At 34.4% G+C, this 25,943-nt stretch overlaps 1 protein-coding gene across 1 annotated transcript in view; it reads left to right on the top strand.

Annotated features, from left to right (window-relative positions):
* The window catches only part of LOC149805973 (fas-binding factor 1 homolog), a 128,817-nt gene that overhangs the window by 6,642 nt on the left and 96,232 nt on the right, over positions 1-25,943 (top strand). The window contains exons 2-8 of the mRNA XM_089950770.1: positions 416-446; positions 1,820-1,873; positions 4,553-4,590; positions 8,909-8,946; positions 11,407-11,512; positions 15,781-16,099; positions 22,622-22,705. Of these exons, the coding sequence (XP_089806896.1) occupies positions 416-446; positions 1,820-1,873; positions 4,553-4,590; positions 8,909-8,946; positions 11,407-11,512; positions 15,781-16,099; positions 22,622-22,705 (670 nt within the window). The remainder of the gene's footprint in view (positions 1-415; positions 447-1,819; positions 1,874-4,552; positions 4,591-8,908; positions 8,947-11,406; positions 11,513-15,780; positions 16,100-22,621; positions 22,706-25,943) is intronic.

The following is a 25,943-nucleotide window of genomic DNA, read 5'->3' as shown; positions in this document are numbered from 1 at the left end:
TCCCTCAACCTTCCCACTCCCCTTTCAATCTCTCTTGCACCCCACCTCTCATTTTTAGACATTGCTTGATTTAGATTCACCAGTAATGCTCAGACAATGTGGTAAATTTGACTCCATAGCTTAATTAATATACTACTGAGCAAAAGATACACTATATGAGTTATGATTTTGATTCCAGATTCTGGAGTGGTCTGTGAATCATGCTTCTGCAGCATGTTGCTGTGATGGCAGTATGAGTATCGAAGAAGTGTGTATACTTATGCTTTATTTCCTTTACATCTTTTAAGACTTAAGTTACAAAATAGTGATGTTTTTTTTCACATTTATCACATGCAGAAATAGAGCTGATGGTCTGTTGATGCAAAATTTCCTGTAAATTCATGCATGTATTTTTGCTGATTTATTTTTGTTTCAGGGATGGACACCTGGTGGAAAACAAAAGCAGCGTAAGTAGAATTCAGGGAGTAATTGATATATTTACTGATACAATGAATTTCAATACAATTTCATGCCAAACGATCATGTGAGTTAAGTTACATATCAATAATTGTATTAGGGTACAATATTTAAAGTCACATTAGTAAGATTTGTTTATGATTTCCTTTGGTGGCTTTGACAAAGAATATACAAATTATGATGCAGTATAAAGATTAAATTACTCAATGGTTTCTGAAAATTTAAATTTTCAGATTAAGGTAAAATAATTTGTTGCTCCTGGTTCATTTCAGCTAAGTGTCGATCATTTTTACAGAATATTTATTCTTACAGGATGATTGGTTTTTCTATTTCATTATTGCTGCAAGTCCAAAAAACAGTCACTTGATTGAATAAATCATGTCCAAGTTGTTGGCATTATTAATAAGTTTAGATGTAACTTATGTCTTACTGTATTTTGAACTTTTCCAATGACCATCCACTGCACCAATGTCTGAGCCACTGAGTGTACTTTTATTATTTGTTGGAGTTTGTAATCTTGGACAATCACTGACAAATAGAGCTTTTATGAGAACCAGATCTTTTATTTTCATTACAGTGAAACCTGTCTTGAGAGACCACTGCCATGAGAGACCACCTGTCTTAACAGACCAGGTCATCCATGTACAGATTGTTTGATTATATAGTGCTATGACCTGTCATGAGAGATTACCTGTCATGAGAGACCATTATGTTTTGGCAGAAGTGGTGGTTTTTCAAGACAGGATCCACTGTATTTTGCATTTTTTTCCTTGTTAAGCAGAATGACGGAGATCTTAATGTATGTCCAGTCCATCCTGAGATGACAGTATTTAATGACTTTGGTTCAGATAAACCAATTTGCAGGTTTTGTTTTATTTTTCCTTCCATCCCAGTACAGTGTATTACAACTTTAGCATCTTACTTCCTACGTCATGTCTTCTTCATACATGGTCTATTCCAAGTGTCTGAGTATTACATCTTTGGTATCTTACTTCCTAAATCATGTCTTCTTTGTACATGGTCTATTCCCATATCTCCCTGTATTACCACTTTAATATTGTACTTCATGTCTTCTTTGTACATGGTTTATTCCTACTGTCTGAGTATTGCCACTTTGGTATCTTGCTTTCTTTGTCATGTGTTCTTTTTATATGGTCTATTCCTAGTGTCTGCATATTGCCACTTTGGTATCTTGCTTTCTGTGTCATGTGTTCTTTGTATATGGTCTATTCCTAGTGTCTGAGTATTGCCACTTTGGTATCTTGCTTTTTTTGTTATGTGTTCTTTGTATATGGTCTATTCCTAGTGTCTGAGTATTGCCACTTTGGTATCTTACTTCCTGTGTCATGTCTTTTTTATACAGGGTCTACTCCTAAAGATACTTTGGATGATTTTATTGGAGATCTACTTGATGATGGTATGTATTTATATTGCTAGATGATGGTACGAATTTACACTATTTGATGATAGGATATATTTACACTACTTGGTAATGGTATGTATTTATTCTACTTGATGAAGGTATGTATTTACACTACTTGATGATGGTTTGAATTTACACTACTTGATGATGGTTTGAATTTACACTACTTGATGATGGTTTGAATTTACACTACTTGATGATGGTTTGAATTTACACTACTTGATGATGGTATGTATTTACACTACTTGATGATGGCATGTATTTACACTACTTGATAGTGGTATGTATTTACACTACTTGATGATGGCATGTATTTACACTACTTGATGATGGTATGTATTTACACTACTAGATGATGGTATGAATTTACACTAATTGATGGTAGGATATATTTACACTACTTGATGATATGAATTTTCACTACTTGATGATGGTATGTATTTACACTACTTGATGTTAGCATGTATTTACACTACTTGATGTTGGCATGTATTTACACTACTTGATGTTGGTATGTATTTACACTACTTGATGATGGTATGTATTTACACTACTTGATGATGGTATGTATTTACACTACTTGATAATGGTATGTATTTACACTGCTTGATGATGGCATGTATTTACACTACTTGATGCTGGCATGTATTTACACTACTTGATAATGGTATGTATTTACACTACTTGACGATGGCATGTATTTACACTACTTGATGATGGTATGTATTTACACTACTTGATGTTGGCATGTATTTACACTACTTGATGTTGGCATGTATTTACACTACTTGATGATGGTATGTATTTACACTACTTGATGATGGTATGTGTTTACACTACTTGATGATGTTATGAATTTACACTACTTGATGATGGCATGTATTTACACTACTTGATGATGGCATGTATTTACACTACTTGATGATGGTATGTATGTACACTACTTGATGATGGTATGTATTTACACTACTAGATGATGGTACGAATTTACACTACTTGATGATGGTATGTATTTACACTACTTGATGATGGTTTGAATTTACACTACTTGATGATGGTATGTATTTACACTACTTGATGATGGCATGTATTTACACTACTTGATGATGGTATGTACTTACACTACTTGATGATGTTATGAATTTTCACTACTTGATGATGGCATGTATTTACACTACTTGATGATGGCATATATTTACACTACTTGATAGTGGTATGTATTTACACTACTTGATAGTGGTATGTATTTACACTACTTGATAGTGGTATGTATTTACACTACTTGATAGTGGTATGTATTTACACTACTTGATAGTGGTATGTATTTACACTACTTGATAGTGGTATGCATTTACACTACTTGATAGTGGCATGTATTTACACTATAAAAGTTAAAGTTGTTTTTACAAAATTGCATTTGTTTGCCATCAGATACAGTTATTTTAGAAAAGAAGAATAATCAAAAATATTTTTTTAGATGAATGCACCATACTGAATATGGATTATTTGCTAATAGTTTGATTTTTAATTGCTGGAAAGTTGTATATAATTTATTACATATCATGAGATATATAGAGGATCTCAGCTAAAATTAAATTTAGTGAGCAAAAATTTAATTTGAAATGGGCTCAAACAAATTGAGGAAATTGTTGTAAAATCCTTTGTTAATATTAGATATTTCATCATGTGGTACAAAATACATCATATTTGAATAAAAGACATCATATTTTAATGAGTGGCAAAGCTAGGAGTTAAAATATGTAGTCTCTTGACCTACAAGATGAAATACCTCCAGCAGTTTTGCAGGAAATATTTTTTATTATATACCAAAATTGCTTCTGATTTGAAGTTTAAAAGTTTGAACTCACTTTGTAACAAATTCTCTTTATTTGGCACCCTTCAATAAGAAAGTTCACCACATTTTCAGTTGTATTCACTGGCTGATCATAAAAATATAAGAGATTTAAGAGAATACTAAGATCTAATCTGCTGCAATAAATTAAATATTTTGCATTTTCAAACTATTTTCCCATATGTAACAACAAGACAAATTCAATTAAGTGATGTAGCATACTAGGTTTTTAACATTCTTGACACAAGTTAGTAACACAGACATAACTAAGAAAAGCAGACAGTAGTGAATTGTATATCTTTGCCAATAAAAAAGATTCCTATGCTGGAATTGTAATGTAGTTACCATTTATTGCTTGGGTTTCTTTCTGCAAGTATAACTTTTGTGGGCTACACACAATCAACAATTGCATAGCAAAGTCTTGTGTTTTCACAAGTAAATATAAAGCTCTCTATTTCACATATGAAAATATAGGAGTGAAAATAATTTGGAAAATATTTCACCAATAATTATGACACCTAAGTAATAAGAGAGCCTTTTTATTATGTGAAATAACCTTTTGTTGTTGAATAATTCCTCAGATGACTTGGAAGTATATTTGGTGAGTTCACCTTTGCCCTACATGACAGCATCATGTCATGTATGATGTCTTTAGGTAATTATCTCTCATGTCATTGCATTTGATGAATAAAATGATCAGACAATTCAAGGTCTACTTTTAACATAATTCTCATAATTTTAATGATTTAAATTTTTGTTCTGCAATATAATTTAGACCAGAAAAGCTTACTGAGTTGCCTGTTGTCATTTGTCTGTTTTAGATCCAGTTCCTCAAAAGAAAAAGAGTACAGTAGGACCAGTAAGTGTTCTCAAAGACCCATGATGCATATTTGGTGTTCAAGAGTGGAGCAATATCAAAATACAAGATATATTTTGATTTAGTTTTAATTAAAGTAATAATAGATTAATCATTATGTGTCACAAAATGTTATATATCCATTATCATCTGTTCAGCTAATGACTAATCATTTCAGATGGTGCTAACAATGTTTATTTGTATGAAATTTCAGTATTGAAGACAAAAATATTTTAAAATCTTAAATCTATTGATGAAGAATGTACTATAAATGTGTAAAATGTAATTCATATATTTATAAGTAAAACGTTTGAAAAGAACTAATGGAATTTTAATGAATTTTGTACATGACATCATATAAAATGATATTTTGGTTATTGCTGTACATGTGCATTTATGTTTCTTTCATTTAATTGATTTTAGGAAATTTCTTTTGCAAGAGATCTGCTATTATGACAACAGTTTAGATTTTTATCATCAAACAGTCATAGGTTTCATTCATTAATTCATTTTTTTTCTATCTTTCTATATTTCTTTAAGTCTTTGTTTGTGGTAGATTATGAAATTTTCCTAACACACATATCTCAGTAATAGGTATCAGGAATACTTTCTCCAATCACATTAATGCTAGGAAGATGCTCCACTACTTTACAATTCATGCAGTTGTGGAAAGGTCTGTCTATATACAATATAGATTAAGGGAAAAAAACTCTTACCAACACTTATTACCTCCCATTACCACTAATAGGTGGTTATGGTTCTTTACTTTGGTTTTAGCTTTCACTCGATACTGCATACATTGTAACTCATACCTCCCACATAATCTAAGTTAATCTTGCAGATTATTGACCATCCATCGACATAGTTGGTGTAATACTGAGTGTAAAGATATTTGCTACATCTTGCAATCATTATTTTTTAAAAATTGTTGATATTTATGGGAAGTTTTTGAAGTTGTGGACTTTATTGTTTTTCTGACCTTGTGCTCTCCAACATGGTCTTGTTGGTGCTTGTGATTGATTTCTATCATTCTGCACACTGCATGTAGTTTTTCTTCTTTAAGTAGCAAGTTTGGTTATTGTCATATTTGAACACTTTCAGGATGCTCTTTTCTGATGTTTTGTTTTTTTGGTCTCAGATGAACATGTATTGCAAAATGTGCTATGTGCAATACAAAGTATTGACAAGGACACTTATGATATGTTTCTCTCTTGCACAAAGTGTTTTTTCCACTATTTCTGTTGTTAGATGTGAGCACTTTGGGGTCATTATTCTGATATTTGGTCATTTGTGCCATTTCACTTTAAATAATGATGACATTATGTTCCAAAGTCAATGAAGACTTGATTCTTGTCTCTCTTGCACAAAGTTTTCTAACAATGTGGTTTTTCTTTTATGTGAACACTTTCAGGTCATTATTTCTGATTTATTTGGTGTTCTTGTTATTTCAGGTTTTATAATAAGGATGTTATGTGCCAAAGTAAAAGAGGACACATGTATCTCACTTACACAAAATGTTCATCAACTTCTAGCTGCAGCATTTCTGCAGAGTGTTCAGAATGAATTTGGACCATGGTTTTGAGTATAAACTTAAGAGAAGGGCCAAATGTCAGGCAATGGAAAGTTGCATAATGTCCAGTAGTGGCTTGGATTAAAAAGGGAGAGTATTCTCCCATAATTTGATAGCCCAGTGGGCTTGCCTTTACTGATCACTGACATCTCATTTCTGTCCATGTGTTTTTTTAGTCTCAGGCTTGGCCATTGTGGGTATCTAAAAAGTTTGTTTTTAATTCCTGAGTCATTGGTTCTTCCATGGATTTTCATAGGCTTTTGCTCGACCAGATAGACTGGCCACCATAGCCTATTATGTACTGAAAAATGGCATTAAACACAACAAAACAAACCAAGCCAGACTCTGGACATATATGTGAATTCATGGTGAACCACAGTGTAATGCAAAAGAGGTCAACCATGATCTTTACAGCCAGTGAATTGGAGGAACAAGCACTATGGAGTCATTACGCATTCTTCCCAAAGGATGACAGAGTTGCTGATGTTTACACTGATACAGGAATCAGTGATGCAGATACTGGCCTTGGGACCATTTTTGTCTGCACTTTTTTTGCAGACTTCCTGCGATGGTTTGGATTGAGGGGGAGATAAGAATGTTCTCCATGTATCTCTAAGCTCTTGCATAATATTGTGGCAACATCTTTCATGTTTTATCTTTCAAGGTAGAATCACAAATTGTCAACCTTTGTTTCTCCATTTCTGGACCCAGGCCTGGGAGACAACATCAGTCAGTAAGGGGGGATTTTAGACCAATACCTATCCCCCTCCCTGGTTTTAGTACTACAAATAATACAGACGTTGAAGGGTCAGAGCTGCAGAGTGATTCTGATATCCCCTCTTAGATGGGGCAAATCCTTTTTGAATGATCTATTCAATCTATCAATAGACATTCCCAGGAAACTTATGGCAAGGCTGGACCAGCACAAAGAGTTGTGGTTAGATGTGTTTCATCCCTGCCCAGACACATTCTGATTCTTGTCAGGAGAACTTTGTGAGGAAAGAAATTTCAACCTTCATTTGTGAAGAGACTCTCACAAGCTAAGAATGCCCTCCACTTTGAGGGCTTATTATGGAAAGTGGCACATTTTCAGGGACTGGTGCAAGGTCAACAGCATCATCTCTTTGAGTACCTCAACCCCTCAGCTGGCTGATTTCTTTCATAGGCTTCTTAAGGAGAAAAAGTTATCCCTGATTAATATCAAAAGCAACCATTGCATGATATTCTACACTTTCAGGCAACATGCAAGTGAGACATTGGCTATGATTAAGAGCCATCAAACCTGCTAACCAGTTTTGGCTTTAATAGCCAGAAACTGCATCCTAAATTGAATATTTCATGATCCTTTCAAGCCTTATAGTATGTTACTAAAGCTGCTGTCATGCTTTCTGATAGTTGAGCTTCTGCATGCAGATTAAATGTGTTGCATGAACTTTCAATGGCCAAAATTGTCTTCAGTTTAGATTGGATGGTTTGGTTGTCCCAATGGCACAACCAGGCTTTGTAGCTAAGAATAGTTATCTGTCAGCAGGAAATCAAAGAATGGTCATACTCTTTCTTCCCTCAGTTGATATATTAAGAGATGTGGCAATGTGGGACCCTATCCATGCTCGCAAACATTACATGAAGTGCATGGAGAAAAGTCATAAGGACATTGCTGAGGATATAATTGCACAAGCATCATGGCTGAAGTGGTAATATACCGTGCATACTATGAACTCTCAGAAGACCAGATCTGCCTCATGAAGACTTCAGGTCATGAGATTAGATTAATTGCTGGAAGCCTCATGTTAAAACTTATCATTTTAATCTAAGACATAGAAGCTGTTAAGATTTCATCCCCATAACCTAGCTAGACAAGAATGGAATCTAGTGGGTCTAGTGGCTGTGGAACAGATGACACCAGTCCTAGTTGATGTTAGCACATTGTGCCCTTGGGTTTGAGTTTAGCACTTTCACTGGATTCAGTCAAAATTGTAAATAAAGTAGTAAGAATTCATTATTTTCTTCATATTCATTTATGGTCATCACAGGTTACATGACTGTTTGGTTGTGTTGCTGTCATGCAAGTGTAACAGGATATCTTTCCTATCGGAGGTCCAGCCATTCTTCCATTGAAGGGTGACTGAGGTTAAGGATGGATGTGATTGGAATGTACTGAAATGAGATAGCAAATTTTTTAGTAACTTTTGTTTCTCAAGGAATACTTAACTGATTACATTACTATAAAACTCACCCACATGTCCCTGCAAATGAAGGCACTTTCATCAAGATATTGCTAAAGCTAAGAGTGAGTAAACAACTATAGCCATCTAGCAGTGTTAAGGGGAGGTAATGGGAAGGCTTGGGAGGAGTTTCTTTGATTATATCATGTATAGATGTTAAAAATGAACATTTTTCATAGTTATGCAATCAATGGCTTTAAGAAGTCACAGAGCTTTTTCCTAAAATTAATGTGATTGGGCAAGTATTCTCAGTGTAACATTATTTTATAACAAATTTGCTATGTTTATGTGGAATAAAACCTAAAGAAGCATTTAACTTGGTCTTTGGTTATGTTAATATAGTTTGGGGAATGCATTTTATGATTGCATCACTTGATAGGACAATATAGATATACCTATTAAAGACATATTTAATTAGTTGACATGCTAGACTGCCTTTATTAGGTACAATATTGGCATGTTAAGTTCCACTCATATAAACAAATGTTGGATGTTGATCAGATTTCTTTTCTTTTTTGTTTTGAAGACAACAGGTAAAAATGGAGGCCCTGGTAGGAAATCTGGGTAAGTTACTTCTTTGTCCTCATTGATGTGCGATTTAACATTGCTATTATCTTACTGATCCATTCCAGAAATGTAATGTTGAGTTATGCCCATAGAAAGTTGTTATACACCTCTCCCTCGATTACTCGTGCACAGTGGGGTCCATAATTATAGACCACAGTATAAGTGAGGGCGTGAGTTACTGAGGGACCTCTGAAAACATAAGAAAAGGATAGATATCAACAGTTAAGGGGGGGCAGATTAAGTATTTGAATACTCTCTTGATAATCACATTGGGAATAAATGTCGATAAGTAGCTTTTTACTAATGAATTTCTTCATTTGTTCTTTGTAGATTACCTTAATTTTAAATATATCCAATCTCAGAACATTGGAAACATTGCCTCAGGTGGTTTCAGCACACATCACACCAGCAAAAGTATTGTGTATTTTGTCACCACTTTTTGCATGTGAATGAATTTCTGTTGTTACTATACTATTCAGAATAAGACAATATTCTTTATTTAAAAAGAGAATGACATTAATTTAGAGAAATAAAAATGTCTAAACTCAAATTTGTAAGCAATTATTAGTAAAATACTGATTCTGTCTTTTCTTTGCCAATCATTAAGCAAACCTCTGAGCTATAGTTTGGGAAATTTAAGTTTATTATAAACTTTGAACCAGCTTCTCCTCAATGAACCCTTTATGTCAAACTAAGCCTGTAATACACATATAGTATGCCCTTCCCTTCATTCATTTGCTATCATTTATTACATTTGGGAATGAGCATGATAAACCACTGATTAATGTTAGATACTTTAATTAAGTTGCATGTACTTACAGTGTTCTGAGTGTTCAGTTAGTCATTTGAAATGAGTCGACTTAAACACAATAACATATGCAGGTTGGATTTGCATCCCTTTTAATTTTTTTATTCTGTCCCTTTTACTTGATTTCATACATAAGGCTAATGCGATAATACAATGCAGGTAAACGTTTAATTGATTGTAACACTGTAATAAGTACGTCTGAAAGTCAGAGATCAAAAAACAGTCAGTGCTTAATTAGGTTCTCACAGAAATGCTTGTGGACATTACTGAGATTGGTCAGTGGACACTTTTCATTTTTGAATACAAGAGAGCAAATTGCATTTAAGATGGTTACACTGAAATCAAATTAAAAGATACCATAAATTTCAGTTGACAAGACTTATTTAATTGGTATTTATATTGGTATGACTCTATAGTATTAAACTTAGCAAGAAAAAAAGAAAAAACCATGAAGTTTAGCAAAATAAAAAAAAAATATTTTAATTCTCTTTTGTTATAAAATGAACATTTAAGAGGAACTTGCAGTATTGTGAATTAAATCCCAAATAATCCTAAACGTTCTATCACAAGCCCAAAATCATAAAGTGTTCTGAATGAATTCTGAGTGTTGAATTTACTGATGTACCAATAGCCATGAGTGTGTTGATATGTCAACAGTCTTGCTTTATCACATTGATGTAATCCAGAACATCTTTGAATAAATTCAGAAGTAATCCTAAAAAAGTATTTTAGCCCAGTTTGTGTACACTTTGTATTTCCAATAAATAATTTAAATAAATGATTCCTCTCAAATTTAATTTAAACACAACAGTAAGTACTTATGCAGACTGAAATTAAAATAGGAATAGGAATGAGTAATTCTTTATATACATACCTACGACTCTTATTACTTGACCTCTGTTTCAACATATCCTCACCTGTTGCAGTACTACCCCACCTGGTCTACTTCACAGTAACTCAATCATCTTAATGGAAAATTATCTCAGATTGTAACAGGTTTATTTTCTAGAACTTTCTAAGGTCATAAGTAAGGCTAGGTCTTGAACTTATACCTAAGTAAACAGCCTCTTCATGGCTTACTAACAAGACAAAGAGTTGGTACACTCCAAGGCTCTATCCTCAATCATGAACACAGGATAGATTAAATATACGTAACAACTTGTAAAAGTATTGTGACCAGTAGGCATTACTGACATTTAAATTTTCATGAAATAATGTTGTTTTTAGTGTATGGAAAATTGCCTCTTTTTAAAGAAACTTTAGCAAAATCTGGAACTAATTAAAAGCTATGAAATTCACAATTTTGAATCAAATTTCTGGGTACTAACCACCTTTTTTGGAAATTATGAGCAATATATCAAGAAAATGGGATCCACACCTGACCCTGTTTTGGAAGTATGTTTGCAAGTTTTCTGTGAGTGAATTATTGGGGGAGAGGTGTAGCAAGAAAAAAAAGATTTTGTAAGATATGTGATATTGAAACATTGAAGCATACTTGAGTGATTTATATTTAGAAACCTGGGAAGAAAATTAGGATGATACATTTTATTATTGTTGAATAGTTTATATTTTGATTTGTCTCCAGGCTTCATAAATATAACTATGTCAAAAAAGCTATATAATTTAAATTTTGTATGTGACTTTGCCAGGTCAAAGGAGGGGGATTTCTACAGCAGTCTGGCTCAGGCAGCTGAGGATGACCTGTCGTCAGATGTGTCAGAAGCAGATGTCAATCAGGTGGCACAGAGCATAAAGGTTTGTATGCAATTTTTCATAATGCTACTTTAATACAACCTCACCATAATATGGAATGCATTAGCTTTAAATTTTTTGCTGTTTGAAACATGTAGTTAAAGTGTTTGAAAAACATATCTTTTAGCAGAATAAGGCAAAAGCTTACCTTGATACAAACATATTTTGCAAGATGGCATCGAGCCTGAAGCAAATTTTTACACGTAGTTTTCATGAAAACAGTATAGTGCATCAAAGACAATTCAATAGTAGCCAGTTATATTGGCTTTTTTTCTTATCTGAACAGATTATATTCTTCATACAGTTGGACCAGCTGTTGCAAATGGTTAATATATAAAGTCACTGCTCCAAGTGGGCTTTGGAATTACTAATATGCCAGATGTGCTCTTCTGCATGTTAGAACAGGTGACAAATGGAGTCAACAATTTTTTATCCAGGATGCATCAAGTGATATTAATCCAGCAGAGAACGTCTTAATTTGTTTGTGAAAAAAGTCCAGATTGTATTTAAAAAATGTGACTCTTTATTTAAAGGTTTTACCTTTATTGCCTTTATTTTATTTTACATGCCTTTTATGGATTCCCTAACCTTACTAGGCACTGTTTAGCCATTCTACCCACATGCTCATGTTGAAGGGTGATGAGATTGAATGAAAAAACTCAAGGCACCAGTGATATTTTTTAATAAATTTAAGTTGTTAAAATCAAAACCAAATGCATCAATTAAATCATCATTAGAACTTAATACACTTTTATATGTGACACCACTAAATCCCAATTCATCATAAGTGGTATTTTAGATAAAATAATCAGCAGGCAGTGAAGGGTTGTAGTTTTTGGTAATTTAGGAACCTGGTCTTGTTAATGATATGTACTGTATGATTGGAATGTGGCAGTTCTCATGTGGAACAAATCACAGAGTTGAGATCGTATTATGTCATATATATGACACACATACCTGATTTACACATACCTTCTGAAGGGTGAACCTTAACCTGCCAATGTCCACTGAGAGTGGAACACATTCTTGTTGCATGCATCTGCTTTCACCCTGTGAGACGGAATGTTTTTCCCAGAGAACTCAATTAACGAATATTTTAATGCTGTACCACAAGAGAAAATCCTTGACATTTTTTGGGAATGTGATTGATATAAAAAAAAATTAATCTTCAATTTTAAGAACTTATACTTTTTTTTAAAAGCATTATGTTCAAGAAATGTTTTATTTTATGTATTGTCTTGTATATTTTGTTATTCATGTTTACACACATTTAGAATTCATCATAGTGGTATTTTAAATAAAATAATCAGCAGGAAGTGAAGGGTTGTAGTTTTTGGTAATTTAGGAACCTGGTCTTGTTAATGATTGACATGTACTTTACTAATGGACTGTGGCAGTTCTCATATAGAACAAATCACAGAGCTGAGATGGTATTATGTCATATATAGGACACACATACCTGATTTACACATACCTTCTGAAGGGTGAACCTTAACCTGAGTGCATGCCCTGCCGATGTCCACTGAGAGTGGAACACACTCTTGTTGTGTACATCCACTTTCACCCTGTGAGAAAGAATGTTTTTCCCAGAGAACTCAGTTAACAAATATTTTAATGTTGTACCACATGGGAAAATCCTTGACATTTGTTGGGACTGTGATTGATATAAAAAAATTTGATCCTCTGTTTTAAGAGCTTATACTTTTTTAAAGCATTATATACAAGAAATTTGTTTTTTTATGTATTGTCTTGTATATATTGTTCATCATGTTTATACACATTTAGAAGGGTTTTATCTTCCTAAAGTTTCTTATGCATTTCTTTAGTTTTAGATTGTTGAACTTTGCTTATAAATGGCATGATGTAGTCATTATTGTGCTGACATGCCATTAAATGCTTGTACATAGATGCATACATTTCAGGTACTGAATAAAACTTTTAAATAGATAATTGAAATACATTTTGGTGCACTTGTTTTCGAGTCCTTGAAGTAGAATATGAACCCTGCAATCTCTGGCCTCATTTTTTCATAATAACCTACTATGAGAGAATAGTTAAGTGCTGTTTTCAAATCTCATTACCTGTGTAGTCCAAAATATAGAATTAAACCCTAATTGATGAAAAACAAGTTATTAATTGTAAAATGTGAAATGCATACAGAAATGTACCATTTCATTAACTACTTCATGAGTTTTCACTTAGAGAATTCTAGATAAGGAACATAAATTAATTAACCCAAATAGTCTTTGATTACCCTAATTATAGGTCAGATTAATTGATATTGTCAATAGGCAACAATAATAGCAGCTGATATGCTTTACATCCTGTGATCATGCAGATCTCTATACAAAGAGAGGCACACAGTTGTTAAAGGTAATGGGAAAGGAAAATTAACCTTTACTCTTGAGACAGTTGGCAAAACTAAATTAATGAATCACTTGGGTAACTGTAAGTCAGTGGGCATCAGTGTTACATTTAGACAACATATAATTGCAGATTTCTTTTATATTTACAACTGCAAAGCATGGAGCCAGACATTTGTGCATAACAGTTCTTTTTCTCATTCAGGTGGTTTAACTCTGTGTGTGTGTGTGTGTGTTATCTTTGTTTTCAATTCGCCAGTAAACTAAATTGGGTTTACATTTTTTTCTGATAAAGCAGTCAACATATCAAACATTTAAGTTTTTGTTAACTCACTATTATTGAAAGGCATATTTTCTTTTGATAACCTCATTTTGGATGTACATGTACTATGAACCTCCACAAAGCTGATTTCTCAGTATAAATCACCTCAAGACAAAATTTGTTCTTGTAGTCCCAAATTTTACCTCTTTTAATATCATCATTTTTACCAGCAAAATAAAATCCCTCTACTCTGTATACAGAAACAAATTTATATACAAAATATTAAATTTATGCTTAAAAAACTTCTGTAAAATCAAAACTCACTTCAAATATGGAAATGTATTTTGCCAGCAAAATTCCTGACACACATTGGAACTTACTAATTACAGTTAACTAATGCAGTAGAAGGCTTATCAATGAGACAAACACCTGGAAAATGCCTCACAGATAGATGAGATTAAAACAGTTTTTGACACATGTGCTAACACAGATTAGGGCAGACAATAGGCTAATCTAAAGTCTTTGCATGAGGAGAAAGAGACATCTTTTGAGGTGATTTATTAACAACTAAATGCTTGTAGGTAGATAAGCCATTTAAGAAAGATTATGTTTATCTGCTTAGTATCTACTTGTGAATGATGCTATTCACTGTTTACATGTATACAATCAGGCAATGATGAATACAACGATGAGAATGTGCCAACTATCAGTGATATGACATACCTTGAGTCTCTCTCTCATTACATAAGTGCTTAGAAAAGGACATATGTCATCATATCTGCAAAACTCCCAGTAAAACAAAAACTTCTAAAAACCAAAACCAAAATGACAGGTTTCACTGTAGATGGATCTCATACATATGACGCTGTAGATGGATCTCATACATATGACAATGTAGTTGGATCTCATACCTGTGATCAGAGTTCAAATAATGGTATTCTGCGCTTGAGTTCCTGAACTAGTCTGAGTTACTTGGCTCCATGAGATGTTAAGGGCAATGATCACCGTATCTGGAGTTTTCATGTCATGATATCTTCAAGTGTAATAGATGTATATTATTTTGATATAGATACTGTTGTGAAAAACAACCTTTGCATTATAAAATAATATTGAGGTTAGATCTGGGCCCTGTTCATATGCACAGTTTCTACAAACTTACTACCAATGGCAGTACGGGTACATGATGAACAGACTGTCATTGTTTTAGAAACAAACAGAAAAACAAACACCAGAACTGCAATCAGAATTCTTTATTTGTAAATGAAAATTGAAACAATTGTGTGCAAGTGTTCTTTCTTGGCAACCAAGAGCAGATAAGAGATATGGATATTGATTCAAAGTTGAGTCTTTTTCTGTCATTTTGTGAAACCATTGAGGGAATCAGCAATGTATTTTTGTATAAGAATTATGTTAAAGTTTATTTTCGTGTCATTGACACAAGATTAACATTATAGCATGGATTACAATTTACATTTGAGTTACATGTTTTGTTTGCAGGTTACATTAGAGTATGGTTTGCAGGTTACACTAGAGTTACATTATAGTATGTGGGCAAGATAGGGTTCTGTTGTATCATTGTAATCTAAATAAATGATCAGCAAAATGAACATAAAGATTATGAACTTTAATGTTTTCACATATGCTAGGACTTGGAAGATCTGGATGCAGATTTGTTTGGTGGTAGCACTGGTAAAACTCCTAAAAAAGGAAGCTTGAAAGATAAAAGTGGGAAATCTATAACACCTCGGCGAACAGGCACACCACGATCTCGTAGCACCACTCCCAATGCTAGTTCCCCCCAGCACAGAGCAACACCTGTCAACAAAGTCACCTCCCCAACCCACATGGTTACCTCCTCTGTTACAAAGCCTACCTCTCCACCAGGCAGGGAAACTTCAACTAGTCCTACTGGGAAAGGGATGACTCCTGCACAAAAGCCCAGTACAGCACCTGCTCGACATACAGGTCAGTTGATTCAAATTGGCTGAGTTTTTATTTTAACCCACAAGAGTTAAATAATAACAGACTTTAATTTAACTAAATGTCTGTCCATCATTATGGTTGATTATTTACATCTTGGCTTTGCTATGAACTTTATGTCTTGCCTGGAGATGAATGTTACAGATGGCAAGACATAGCAATGATAATATTCATCCATCTGTTAATCTATCTGGTGTCAGCTTTTCGTTTTTTTAATGGACAGTAACATCTCCTGTTTTCGTCATGAGATCATCATTAGACTTTTTTTACAAATGCATGAGGGGAAAGGATTATCTCTTGAGATCAAGGCTAAGGAGGTAAAAAATCAGAGTCACAAAAAGCAGTTGTTGAAATTTTACATAATGGTAAATAGTTACAGTGTTTGGATCTGGTGGTACCGTCTTTTAATGACATCAGATAAAGGTGAAGATGCTTATCACCGTATGTAAATATCACTACTCTTGTGATGTGGAAAGGTTCGCCAGATTCACTGGTGTACATGGAACATTCTTGGGGATAGTCCAGCTATCAAAGTCAAGGTCACATGTTGAATTGTTTAGTTTTTCATTTCAAATTGTTAAGATCTACATCATCAGTTTCAGTATATAATATTGTTCTTAGATTTGTCACCTGTTCGCAGGAGGAATGGGTGGTTCAAAGGTCAGAGGTCAGTCATGAGTTTTTTAAAGTCATATTCTACTAGAGCTGTACCAACATTGTTGCAGGCAAGATGATTATTTTATATATCTTTGCACTGATCAGACTATTACATATTGTTCGTATTGAGGTCTTCAATCTGTCTTGATGTAAAATATAGTGTTTGACTCATAAATGGGACACAACATTACAGCATTCTCTCTGTTGTGACTCACTCTTAACAGGGAATAAATCTCAGCAAGCTTTATTATGAAAAGTTGTTTCTCTGTAAAATACAGTACATCATCACATTATATTAAGGATGAAAGTATGTCATTCATTCTATATATTATATAGACAAAGGGAAGCAACTTTTACAGGTTTACTTGCCTTTCTACCTTCTGTGTTACACATGTATGTACCAGCTTTACTTTTTTTATCAGGCTGTAAAGATTTCCCCATTTAATCCCATAATTAAGCTTCAGATCATCTATCTTTTATTTTCAGTGGTATAGGAAGTCAGAATATTTTTTTGCATGCAACATTTTATTCATATTTATTGCAATTATCATGCCATTCATTATTGTTATATGTGATTTCAGTCTGTAGAATTCAGATTCACTGGAGATATTTTCTGGTACTGAACTTATCAGCAATTACAGTTCTGTACATTTCAATAATGCAGTTTACATCATTTCAGTATACATGTATATACATATACATATATATATGTTCCTCTTCATTACAGAGATGAAAAACAAGTGCAAGAAATGTTAATGATCTAGTGTTGTAGAGGATGGACATGAGATGTTTCTAAACACACAGTTGTTTGTAGCAATATGCACCATGTCTACACATAGATTTGCTAATAATTTGGTACAAAAATACTTGGTCCATCATTTTGAAAAGACAGCTCAAGGGCCACAAAAACAGGCATGCCCCAATACAATATGCATGTCATATCCAAATTATTGATTAGTCTCATGGATGACATCAAGATGCCCTCTCTCCTGCCCCCATGGAGATGCAGGATAGTGCCAGAACATACTATATCTGTGAATGTAGTGGAATCATTGATTAGTCTCATGGATGAATTCCAGATGTCCCTTCCACTCCCCTTGCAGATACAGAATGGTGCCAGAACATACTATATCCTTGAATAGATTGGCACAGGCAATCCAATCTGCTTGGCCATAACAACCACACCTCACCAGCTGGATGGACAGTATGGCATATACTGTCTTTTGGTACACTTCTAACTGCAGATCAACCAGTCCAGGGATATGAATGACCTTTGTACTAGCAAGTCATTTGACTGATCAACTGGACTGACTGTTCCTATAAAATTTCTAGTGAACCAGCATTACTTATGGAGCCTGCTGACCAAGTTAAACTGGACACACTGGACCAGTATTCCATAATGCAATCACTATTGATGGCATATCTAATGTGCAAAATGATGATGCATGATGATACTTTATCGTCACTTCCAATTAATGAATGAAGTTGATCAAATGAAAATGCCAGAACATGCCTATCTGACATGGAACAGACAGAACTTAGTTTATGGCAGTGATAGAGCCAATCTATCAGATTTTGCTTCTGTCAGAATGTCCTACTCAACCATTAAATAAATTCTGCCACAAGGTCAAAGCCTTGGTCGACAACAGTTCATCATTCATAATCTTACCACAATTGTTAAAGATTTGAAATAGCATCTCTTGGGGCATTTGCATCCTGGTAATGTAAAGCTTCTTTATGGTGAGTCATTTGCTTGCAGCTTTCTCACCACACATGTAAAATGTTTATGTACATAGGTACTTTCTCAGCCTGTACCTTGTCTAGATGTTGACAAAGTGTGCAGACAAGTCTTTAATGCCATGTCAAAGTTAGTACAAGATAGTTGAGTTGACTTTTTTTCTTACTTGACTTTATGCATATGACAATTTTTAAATCTAGCTGACAAGGTTACTGATATTGCTGTGTTTCTGTTCACTCCTTTCTTTTCAGTTCTTCACTTTTGTTTGGGCATTAACTTTCTGCTTAGTCTCCTATCTAAATACAAGCCTGTTAGAGAATGCACATGAGAAGAGGTAATGGTCATCAGAGAATTCACACTGGCAGTTCTTAACAATGACAGGTTTTTTTTCCTGGCCAAGCAAATGTTTGGCCTCTATTTCCACAGTCAGGTAGGAAGTGGAAACAAAGGAACACAGTTTCTCCTTCCATCAATCGTTGGTGATACATTGTCACCTATTCTGTCTGGTGACCGATCTGAGGCACCAGACTAATCCTCTTTTGCTAGATTTGGATAAACCATATTTACAATATGATGAGAAATACAAACCATGTCAGAGGGTTTCTAAACCCCTCCACTTTCTTCATTCAACATTCATGAAGGAGCTCTGAAGTAATTGCATAAAGGGGATGTCTTTACACAAGAAAATCTAGTTTTTTCTGTTGGTAAAGAGTGGAGTAGATATTATCAAAACTGCACACAACAGGGCTTCTACTCCAGAACATTTCTGGTCATGAAGTCTAATGGCAACTAAGGCCAGTGATAGAGATGTGATGAGTACCTGATCAGTCTTGAATGCCCAATGCATACTCCCATATACAGAATGGCATTCACTAAAAGTTCAGGACATCCACCAAAGAGACAGTGATGTACTGCATGACACATTGCAAGAATGCTTGGTAAGTTTGGATTTTGGTTCATGAAATGAACAGCTTTACTTCCCTCATTGTGTGGTGGATAATTACTGTAAAGAAGTTGGACCTTTTCCCTTATCATTATTTTGGTCCATCTAGTTAATGTAACCCTTAACACATATCATCTTAGTTTCTTCCTCCCAAATGCATGGAAATAATCATTCATTCATCAAAGAAGGCATGAATCAAGATATTCTGGTTGGACCTTCAGCAAGACATTAGACCAAGTCATATCCCAGTTCAGGACATCATCCAAAGAGAAGGCAGCATTATTCTGTAAGTATGATTTTTGGTTAAAGACATGAATGATCTTACTCCCCTCATTCACAGTTCAGGGTGGATAATCAATGTAGTGAAGTTGTCCGTCTAGATATGGAACTCTTAAAAATATTAACTCTTTATCTTTCTTGCAAATGCATCAGAAGTATAGCTCATGTCAGAGAAAGAATCAAACAAGACGGTGATTTGGTAAGGAAGTTTCTTACAGCTCCTATGTCTACTCACTGTGGGGATGGACCTGTTACAGTGCCAGGTTACTACTGGACCTGTGATGATCTCTGGCATGTGGATGCTTCAAGAGAAGGTTCTTCATATCAGTCTCATGGAAACAAAAGCCTTACTCAATGCCTTCCTTATATGGGTGGAACATGATGGAGCAGGGTCCAGATAATGTTGGAGAAATTGGTTGTGGTGAGGTATCTTTGTAAGGTGGGAACAATCATCAGGCCTTTGCCTTGTGATAGGGGAATACCTTCATAGGTAAAATAAAATATTCCAGATATCAGGTAATTTTATTCAAGTCCAACACTTTCGTAGTGGCTCACTGTGCTGGCTGACTCATTATCAAGCGGGTACAACTAATTTATACAGAGTTGTTTGTCCAGGAGCCTCCCAACAGGTCTGTGACTTGTGGGGCTTTATGATGCTTGACATTTCTTTTTCATTTTTCCCAAACCCTGGAAGCATGGGCTGTAATGCTGTTTTAATCAGTTGGGAGATAACATGAGCTTACACCTTCTTTCCATGAGTTTTGATTATGAAGATAATAATTAAGAATTCCTGTGCACAGTCAGCAGTAGCACTGATTACCTGACAATGTTGAGTCATCCTGGATCAATGATCTGCTCGATTAGTGACAGACATGCCCATACAAGTCACAGCAACTTCCACTTTTCTTTGGTAATCAAGATTGCAACTAATCAATCCATGTCCATAAAAGATCCTGCTTCACTGCTGGCTGGTTCCAGGGATGTCCTTTTTGAAAAAGAGTTGGGGCTTCAATCATGGAGAGGATTGCCATAGCTGAAGATCCTCCACTTTGAATACATACAAAGAGAAATCACGTATTGTTAGTGACTGATGTCACATCAGTGACATTGCACCATCTCAGCACCCATTAATAATGCAGACTATTTTCTTTTTGACTTCGATGACCAGCTGTTAGCCCCAAGTACAATCAAGGAAATTGTTCCATGATCTCAGACACATGCAGGCTTCATGGAAGAGATGATTTTGGCTGCAAGAAAGGTAATTTCCAACCTGCAATCCAATTCTGACATATAGACCATGCTCACTCACATTCACAAATGGAATCTCTTCTGGGTTTTGACATAGTCTTACTCATCCAAGTTGGAGCAAGCATCTTCCCCTTCACAGAAGTAGCTATCCAACATGACTTACAATTAAGGATAATGCTAACTTCAGCAAGACGAGTGAGCATGATGCAAATGATATCCATAGATCCAAACTACATGCAGTTCCATTCTGATGGTTCATTTGTTGTAATGAAAGAACCTGGTTCCTTCCTAAGAACAGGTTGCTGTCACTAGTCAGCCAACAATAACTATTTGTTCTCTCTCCTTGAATGATCTGTTGAGAGAAGCCAAGCTGCATGACCCTGTGCTTACCCTTAGTTATTACCCGAGATGCATGGATGCTATCTGTATCAAATGTACAAGACTATTCCTACCAAAGGCACTAATACGAAACATAACCCCACAAAAGAATGGCCACATGGGTATTAAACCAGTGTATTCTAACTCTAACTGGATCAAGTACACTAATGAAGATTACAGCTCACAAAATATAAGTGACTTAATGTCAGAATGGCCTTGAATGTAATGTCTCAGTTTGGGAATCAGTGGCTGGCATGCCTAGTCTAACTTCTCTAGCTTCCATTTGCATGATATGGCCTAACAAAGGAGAGAACTGAATCTCATTGGTTTAGTGGTAGCTGCACAGACAGGACCACTCACCATTCATGAAAACACAACCTTTGATCCAGACATGAATTTGCTACTTTTGTTAGATTTGCCTGGGAAACTTTTGATGGTGAGACAATAATCAAGTGCAGAGTCCCATTGGGATCTCTGCCACAGGTTTATAAATAAATTGTCTGTCATTGTGCTAAATTAGCATTAGGAGTTCCTCACCTTAGTAGAGCAGTCATGCTCCAAAAGGGTGACACAGGTAGAGAAAGGATGCTCAGCATTTCCTCATCCTCTTATGTATTCTCCTAATATAATGTCAACTAAATTATTTAACGGAGACAGCAAATATTTTAGTAAATTATGTTTCTTTGATTTTACTGTCCAGATCACTTTACAAATAATCCATCACAATCTTCTCTGCAATGTGAGCATCCTTTATGGTTTCGTTCAGGTGAAAACTGATTCATCCAAGAATAATTGGTTTCCTATTGGGTTGGAAGAGTAAGAGTTGCTTCCCTTTGTCTATACAAATTTATTATAGAAAAGATTTTTTTCCCATCTTTTTGAGAGGGCTGGATTCAGAGGTAGCAGAAAAAGTTATCTCTGATTAATATGATTAGTTAAGTATTATTGGAGAATAGTCTTTTACAAAATTTTCTTTCATGAGACTTGCTGTTGTGGGGAAGCACTTTTATGCCCTTCCATGACAGGGGATGAATCCTTTGTTTTTCCATACAAAATAAGAGAAAAAATGGGAACTTTTGTTCAATTTCCTGAAAATTTCATTGCCATGCATGTAGAAAATACTCAGGTTTTCTGTCCATGAAATATAATAATAGACTTTCATGCACAAAGGTTGCATAAATCAATAACACACGTGTAGCTTAAAGGTATCACCTGCTTACAATCATTGTAAGAATTGGTTTTCAAATAATTGATTAACTTTCAGATATATCAGAAACTGTAAAGCCTGGCCAGATGAATGAAGAAAGGCCTAGAACAACACCAAAGGCCAGGAAGTATGACTTTGGAGGTAAATTAAAATTCAGCACAAACTTACGAGAGAGAAGCATGACTGTAATTGCATTTTTAGATTTACACATGATTGCACACACACACACAATGATTTTTAAGTCAAATTATTAAAATAACAAGGGAGAGATTAATCAGTATAAATGAACAGTGACAGATTGAGTTATGTACTGTAAAGAAAGGCCCAAAACAACACCGAAGGCCAGGAAGTATGACTTTGGAGGTTAATTAAAATTCAGCACAAACTTGTGAGAGAGAAGCATGACTGTAATTGAATTTTAGATTTACACATGATTGCACACACACACACACACAAACACACACACACACTGATTTTTAAGTCAAATTATTAAAATAACAATGGAGAGATTAACCAATATAAATTAACACCGACAGATTGACTTGTGTACAGTGAATATAAGCAACAGATGACATGTTCTTCTATACCTAAACTTTGAAGTGAAAACAAATCATTGATTTGCATATCTAGATCAGTCATGGTCTGTATGCTTGAGTGGCTGTTTAAATTAGTAAGAAACCATTGTTTGATTAGGAAACACTCTGCCATTCACAATGGGAAGCAGGTGACAACTTCACTACATTACTTTTATAGAGGAAATTCCACTGGGGGTCAATAAGAATGGTCATTGAGACTAGATGACCATCAAATAAAGGTGCCTGTTTTTAGACCCTGTTGTGCACGAGTTATCGAAGGAGATGTGTGTGCGTGTGTGTGTGTGTGTGTGTGTGTGTGTATATATATATATATATATATATATATATATATATATATATATATATATACACACACACACTATATCACTATTTACATCTCCCATGATAACTCATGCACAACGGGGTCCAAAAACAGACCTCGCTATAAGTGAGGGCACATGTTATCGAAGGATTTCCATAGCAATATGAAATTATACCATCCTTGCTGGACATCAAGAAAATCACTAGGTGAGGTGGGTGGCAAACTGGTCTGTTAAATAGCTGAATACTCGTTTTAAAATTCTGTTGGGAATAATTGTCAATAAAGTGCTTTTTCTAACGAAGTTATTCATTTTTATGCAAAAATGACTATTTTCAAGATATCCAACAGCTAAGAGATTGTTAACATTACTCCAAATGGTTTCGACAGCCTTCACGTGTACGTGAACACATTGTGTATTACATCACTGCATTATGTTTTTGTTGAGTAATCTGGTTCCCAAATCCGTCTGCTCTGTACTCTTGTGGAATGCAATGCAATGAGCATACTAAGCAGGGAACCAGACTAGTTATTGATTCGAATGCACAATCAAACAAGATTCCTTTTATTTAACATAAAAAGTATCATTTAATTTTGTAGCCATCATCGTCAAAAGTCAGTTTTTTAAAATTGTTCTCTACTAAAATATTGATGTCATGATTTTATTGCATGTGATAGTGAAACTTCATATCATCCATGAGGAAAACTATTAGTGCAATACAGGAATTATAAATTAACTACAAACTCTGAAACTAGCTGTTCATTAAAAAATCTATAAACAGAATTTTATGTCATCAAGTATTCATTTCACTTGGTTGTCTTGCTATCATCGATCACATTTGTTAATGAGTATGCTAAATTAAGGTACATATAGTTTAATTATATTACATTCACCTCAAAAATTTTAACAGTGATTGATTGTTTGCTTGAAATGAGTTGACCGGACACTAGACTGGGGCTGCTAGCTCTTATGCAGGTTGAATTTGCATGCCTTTTAGCCTTTCGCTTAGTCCACCCTTTTTATTTGATACAAAAGATGCAATTAACGTGCTAATACAGAGAGGTCAGCTGTTAATTCAAAAATACTTATCCAAATTAGGCATCAAAACACAGTCAGCACTTAGATTCTCACAGAAATGCTCGCAGACATAGCTGCACTAGATTGACAAATTTCACGCTTGAATACAACATTGTATTTATGATCATTAAACTTAAACTGAACTAAAAGATATAACTAAAATATGCATTTCACTTGATAAAAAGATGTAATTAATTTTTATTTTTGTAAAGTGCTGCCTCAACTAGGCGTTAGTGACAATTTCATTGATTGAAATTTTGTTGCATACTGTTATTTACGGTGTACCAAGAATGTTGTTTGGAAAGAAATTTTAACAAAATACATGACTTCTTATTAAAAGTTGATAATTTCATAATGTTGATTCAGATTTCCAGGTCATATCAACTGTTTTTGATGATAAAATGAGCGATATTTCAAGGTTTCAGTTACCAATTTTGATCACAATTGTCTTCATGTTCAACAAATATAGAGTCAAATTTTTGGTACTTTCTAGTAAAATAAAGGGATCCATAACTGACCCTGCATTATAGGCATGTGCATGAGATAACGGTGAGTTATCAAGAGAGTGGTGTGTGTGTGTATGTGTGGTTATATATATATATATATATATATCTTCTGCTGGAGTATTCCACAAATATTTCATTGAATCTTAATATTCATTAGACATTAGAGCTGGCTACCACAAAACATTTTATACTTTGGTTGGTATTCTGCTGTATTTCTGAATATACTGCATTACATACCTTGATATACAGAAGTTATATTAAGGACCAACAATTTAATGTTCTGAGACAAGGGCCTGGCACTTTAAAAAAGATCTGTCTGTTAATAGCTGGAAAAAAAAACAACTTGCTTAGATATATCAAAATCAATCCATATTATATCCATTATATTATTTGAAAAGAAATTTCTTGAAATAAAAGAAAATATAATACCTCAGCTGAAAGGAAAATATCACCCACTCCCCACTGCTTAAAATTAAATGGGCAGGAACTTATGGTCCATGAATTTGTTATATGTATGTTAATTGTTACATAAGTTGTAATCTAAAAGCTATAATTAAAGTGAGATGACATCCTGTAAAAGACATCGTGCTGACAGTTGAGAACTTGTTGATAATGTAGGAAGTGTCGACACCTACAATTTACTAGCTACTCTATCGATATAATAGAAAGGAAAACTTGGAGTGGGATGCCAACATCCAGGCAAGACATATATACAAGAGATCAAGTAAACACAAAGCACAGTTATTCAATAAATGACAAAATTTCAGTGGACTTGAGAATTTATGCAAAATTCAAATAGAAGACAATTGCTTTCCTGAACATCTTAGTACTGTTATGTCCAAAATCAAGGTTATAGTGTCCCTGACCAGTAATATTTATTTTGTAAACAACATAATTCATA

This window comes from Sinohyriopsis cumingii, chromosome 2 (genome assembly GCF_028554795.1).
Source record: "Sinohyriopsis cumingii isolate HCF-2022 chromosome 2, ASM2855479v2, whole genome shotgun sequence".
Lineage (NCBI taxonomy): Eukaryota > Metazoa > Mollusca > Bivalvia > Unionida > Unionidae > Sinohyriopsis > Sinohyriopsis cumingii.
Note: the sequence above shows the minus strand (reverse complement) of the source record. Positions and strands in the feature narration are given on the sequence as shown.